The 6000-nt window shown below is 33.0% G+C and overlaps 1 protein-coding gene across 1 annotated transcript; it reads left to right on the top strand.

Moving 5' to 3' along the window:
- Nucleotides 1–1704: 1704 nt before the first annotated feature.
- LOC114367453 lies at nucleotides 1705–2438 on the top strand. The gene has a single exon (XM_028324644.1). It carries the CDS (start codon nucleotides 1914–1916, stop codon nucleotides 2151–2153), a length of 240 nt encoding a protein of 79 aa, XP_028180445.1. The 5' UTR covers nucleotides 1705–1913; the 3' UTR covers nucleotides 2154–2438.
- Nucleotides 2439–6000: the final 3562 nt, after the last annotated feature.

A 6000-nucleotide genomic window follows, 5' to 3' on the forward strand; every position in this document is an offset into this window, starting at 1 on the left:
GGCTTTTTAATGCGAGCCTTTTGAACATTAGCTCACATAGGCCAGGGACGGGTCAAGCCTAACTGTACAATTTTGACAGCTCTATTGGTATTAATTCTTAACCTTGCATGGGAGCAAGCTTTGCCTCATCTATATATTTGTTCAACATATTCCATTTACACGCACTTGCTTAGATGGAATATATACACTAGTTGATAAAATATTGTGAAAACATATTAGTAATATTTATTCATATTTGACAATATTTTTTAAATGTTGCCAAAAAATTTTAACAACAATTTTACTAAGTGTTAGACAAAAAAATGTTGCTAAAGATCACAAGTGGTAGTGACATTTTGATCACTTGTTTTGCATTTTAGATTTCACTTTTAATTAGTTCTTAAGTTTAATAAAAAATTCATTTTGATCTCTTAAAATTTCTGTTAGAGCATACTTTTTTTTATAAAAAAAATTGACTTTAATTTAGTCAACTTAGTGAAACATGACATGTTGTCTGAATGTCACATTAACAAAAATTAATACTGTGTTAGTGTAAAAAAACTGATGAAAGGACAAATGTAGTATAAAAGATATACTATAAGGACCCAAAATGAAACTTTTTAGACTAATATGACCAAATTAGAACATAAAATATAGATAAGAGACCAAAACTTTATTTTAGTTTACTAGTTATGATAAAACTCTTTCAATGATGCCATATACCGGCTGATTAGAAATAACGGTGTGAATGAGGGAAGTGATGAACATGAGACAGAAATCACAAAAGCCTAGGAGTTATGAGTTATAACTATATCTGGTTGAATTAAATTCCATTCAAACTGCATAACTTTTATTTTAACATACCTTCCCCGTCTCACCGCGTACCTTACATCACACCATAGATAAAGTCACACACACTTTGGGCAAAATTAGGAGCATAAGCATATTTTTTTTTTAGATTTAAATATATTTTAAGTCCCTATAAATTATTGATTTTTGTTTTGAGTCTTTAATAAATTTTTTCATTTCATTGGATTTTTGATATATCAAAACTTTTGTTTTGAGTCCTTATTGTCAATTAAGTGGTAACATGACACTATATCAGCTGTTAATTATATTTGAAAGATTTATTTATAGGATACAACATCATCACTTAACTAATAACAAAGACTTATGATAAAAAATTTGACATATCTAGAATCCAATGCAACAAAAAATTTATTAGCACCAAGAATTAATGGTTATTTACACTAAGGACCTAAAACATACTTTAACTTTTTTTTAACGACAAATGTTATATAGTTTGTTAGTTTTGTTAAAAATATTAGTTGGGAATTCAAATCCACGACCTCTTCCTCATTTCTTCTCCCTTCACTCTTCTCCAATTACTAAACCAATCTTCTATCTTCCATAAGCATATTATTCTAATTCTGTAGGCATTATTTATACAAGGAAAAGAAGGCATCTAGAGAAACAAAGTGATAATAATAGTAACAAAGCAAAGTAGGGTATACTGTATCACTTAGCTAGGGGAGAAGTACTATTGCGTGACAATTCAAAAGTAGAGGACAGCAACGCTTATGCTTCTTTTCAGATTTACATCCATGATAACCACCATTCTTATTAGTGATATCAGGGAATATGTACCCTTTTTTTAATATAATTTTTCTTAGAACAATAGGTAATGCAGTATCACCATGTAACTTGTGTCACTCTATAAATACTAAGAGCTGTTTGTATGCTACTTACAAGTTACAACAAAGATAAGAAAATCACTCGACACTTGCTTAGTCACATTATAGCAGCTTAGAGGGTCAAATATCATTGAAAAGAGTAAAAGGGTTTGTTTGTTTGTTGGTGAGTGTTGAGACTTGAGAAATTGAGAGTGAGACTATTATAAAAATCATTAAGAAGAAGAGAATTATTTAGAGACAATGGGAGCAAAGAGGTCTTCTACTTGCTCCTTTGGGAGTGTGTTCAAGGCATGTTTCTCAAGCGGGGGTAGCTATGATGAGTACTGGGAAGGAAGTGGCAGTGGGAGAAGGATGTTTGCAAGTGATGAAGACAGAGGGCGTTGGGTTGCTGAGCCTGGCATTGACAGAAAAGCCTCTGATTTCATTGCTAGATACTACGCCTCACGAGTCACCGACTCCGAACACCAATTTGCTTCTTGAAATTGCCCTAATTTCTTCATTGCTTCCCATTCTTGCAAGTAGCTAAGGTTGTTTTTTTTTTTTCTCAGACCACCGGTTGTGTTCTTGGTTGGTTCCTACCGGCTGTACTCATTTGGTTGTATTGATGTGTTTGTGGTGTGGAACCAATATTTGTTAATTAGCTGGAATAATGTGGTCATTAATAATGTAAAAATTGATTCACTGTTATTAGAATTTTGATTAGTTTTACACTTTTACTATGTCACCCCTTTAAATCTATATATGGATTCTTGGTTGTCTCTAAAATTTCTTTTTCCTTTCCATGTGGTGGAGAGAGAGTGTTTTGTGATATTGATGTTCATGAACATATTTGATACATGCTGTATTTTGTTGAGAAATTATGTTGTTTATTTAGCTCATGTGGCAGCATAGTTTCAGTTTTTCTTGACAGCAACTATTATCTCAAACTGGCTCAATTAAAATTTAAAATTAAATAAGAAAAAAGGTCCAATCTGGATATTAAAATGCCAAGCACAAAATCTATTACACTTTTCCAAGTTATGCATATAATTTACCAACAGAAATTTACCGTGATTTCTTGGATCAGCAATATTTGACATAGTAGTTTCTTTTTACTTTTCTTGAAGCTACACATACAATATATAGCATACAAGGACCTCTACTAGCACAAATTTAAGGTGATTTCTTGGATTAGTATTTGCCATAGTTTCTTTCTTACTTTTCTTCAAGTTACATAGATACAATAGCATAACTTTTTATTTATTTTTATAAGCATAGCACAAAAGGGCTTATTATAACTGTATAATATAACTAATATAATGTTTATATATACAAGCATCATTGCATCAATCTTGCAAAATCATGTTGATGGGACACGGTTTCTTATTAAGGAGGGAATCTGGAATACGAGAATCTGGACTTAATATATAACTACATGCATGTGTGAGTACATTGCTTGTAACTTTTTCCCTTGTCTTTTTTACCTAATCTAAGTTCTTGATGCATCATGTCCCGTCATTTGGCTTACTTTTTTACACAATATTCCTTTGCCCTAGTCAAGACAACAGAAGAATATTATAACTTGATACAGTAACTATTAATAATAATAATAATAATAATAATGTCGGATAATGCTAAATTGTACGGAAAGGGGCTTGTGAGGTGTAAACGAATAATTCTGACATATCACTGAAGACACATTTTTTGTTTTGAGGGGAGGGGGTGTTGATCGTAGAATAACAAACTTTACAGGAATATAGCTCAACGTTATCTGTAAGTTAGTATTTCACATCATTAATTTCTTTCAATCATGACGGGGACTTGAATTCTAAATTTTCATTTTTCTATAAGGCACTTTGTTAATTTCTTTCTTTAGCTTTCTTTTTCCCCTCTTCTTCTTGGGTATATTGCATTTTGTTGAACTTTCATATGTTGTTTTCATTTTACTTAAGTTGAAGTCTAAAAGTGTAGTTCAAAGAGCATGCTCATGCAATGCTGTATTTAAAAAGGAGAAAAAACTGAAGACAGTACAATTCTGTTCATGTGGAAAGTAAGCAACATCAATTTTGGATGAGTGGCACAATTATGAGTAGATACATGTGATGTAACAAATCAAAACAGATATGCAGCATCGAACAGGAATATGGTAACTACCTACAAAAATCGGATGTCTTCAAATTCGAAAGATAAGCTTGCATCTTTTTTAATTTTACTCTTCCATCAAGGGAAAGAAATGGAAGAATTGAGAACAAGACAGTGTCCCCTCGAGCCAGCTCAATTTGATAAGATACATTATATACATATGTATATATATTTTGTAGATTTAATTGTATATTTTATCAGTCAAATGTAATTATTTTATGAATTTTATGGCTCATTTTTTGTGTGCATTTTACTATCATATCTTTTAATTTCCATGTATTTTACTGACCATTAAATGTGTACTGACATGCTGAAGTGTCTCTAAAAGAGTAAAAAAATAAAAACGAAAATGTAACAAAATCACATTGTTCCTTGAGAAATCGTAACAAAAAAAGTTAAATGCTTAAAGCCACTTTTGGTCTCTTTAGTTTTGCTATTTTAAAATTTTGGTTCCTCAAAAAATTTATCACACATTTGATCCCCAGGTAGTAATATCAGCAATGTTGGTCAATTGTAAAACTTTGATCCAATTTTTAATAGAAATTGCTTGAAATAGCACTCATATGTTGATGTGTGTCAGACTCACATGTTTGGGACAATTTGACATATGCGCTAATGTTGCACTGTCATGTGTAGTTTTGGTCTCTAGTGTCACATTAGTACATGTGTCAATGTTGTAACATCCCAATTTTTCGTAAATAAATTTAAAAAGCTTTTTAGAAATAAATAAATATAGAGCAAATAATAGGCTGAGTACCCTAGGTATAAATAGTTATGTTAAGTCATCTGTCTCCTCTTGGTCTCATTTTCGTTTTTCCCCTTCTCCTCTCAAAACCCTTTCTTTTTCCCGCAGCCCATCAAACCAGTCTCAGAAAAACGACGATCTTGAACCCGTTCACCGTCTGATCGTTGTGAAATTTGAGTATCTGTTCGCAACACAATTCCGAGCATTCTCACCGTTGGGAATTTTGATATCATGTCTGAACTGAGAGAAACACCCTTCGCATTGTAGCCTTTTTCTTTCCCGCAGAAACCCAGAGCTGTCTTGGTAAAACTACGATCCCGGTTTCGTTAACCGTTGGATTATTGTGAAATTTGGATATGTTGTTCGAAATTCAATTTCGCACGCTTCCACCGTTGGGATTTGCGAGATATTATTCGTGTAGGGAGAAAAAGGAATCGCATGAAGACAGCACAAGTGGAGGTTTCAATCTCTTCTCCGTCTCTCTGACGTTTGGGAATTCTATCGGAGCAGTCGGATGAATAATTGAAAGAATTTCCGGGAACCGCTAGAGATGTTGCTATCGCTGGTTGAAGACACGTGAGCCCGCTTAGAGGTAAGGGATGAGTTATTCACAGTTGGGGATTAGTGAGAACATGTGTAGGGATCCTTAGAGGATTAAATTGGGGTTTTATTTTGAGATGTTTATTAAATTGCAATTTTTCCTTTATGATTATAAATAAAATATTGATGTTCTAATGAAAATTGCTTGATAAATTGTGCTCTTGATATTTGTATATTTCGACCTATGATTTTGATATAATTGTGTAATATTAGTTAAGGGATTTTAGTCCTAATATTGTGATAGTGTTTTATATAAATTGTTATATTGAGGATATGAAATGATGATTCAAATTGTGAGTATGTGATGAATTGTAGAAGAATATGTTGCTTTGAGATTATAATATTGTTATTGAGATTGAGTATAAGTGTAAAGTTGAACATGTGTTAATTTGTGAGATACGTGTAAACATGTGATGGTGGATTGTCACACTATGAGAAGTGAAATTGTGAATGAGTTCTAGTTGTGGATAAGTGTGTAGTTAACACTTGATGTGAAATTACTTGTGTTGTAAGCTATGAATTGTACAATAACCCGACCAGTGTTATCTTGAGAAAAACGTTGATGCGCAGTGTTAAAGAGAAAATGTAGGTTTCCTATTTAGGAGCCAGTGTTAAATCATAGTGCGATTGTGTTGAACGTGTTTAAAACACGAGTGTAAGGTCGTGGGTATTGTATAATTCATGAGCAGTGTCTGCATGCAAAAATTATTTTAGGGGTTGGACCTGAATCAGGAGGGAGAGGCCCTCACGGACTCTTCGGAGTGTAGGCCTTGGGGGTCACCGGGTTTGAGTGCTCCTTTAAGCCTATGCTGATCTCATATGGTTGGAGCATTCTCGCAAAACATCATGACCCTGACTGGT

Source organism: Glycine soja, chromosome 9 (genome assembly GCF_004193775.1).
Source record: "Glycine soja cultivar W05 chromosome 9, ASM419377v2, whole genome shotgun sequence".
NCBI lineage: Eukaryota > Viridiplantae > Streptophyta > Magnoliopsida > Fabales > Fabaceae > Glycine > Glycine soja.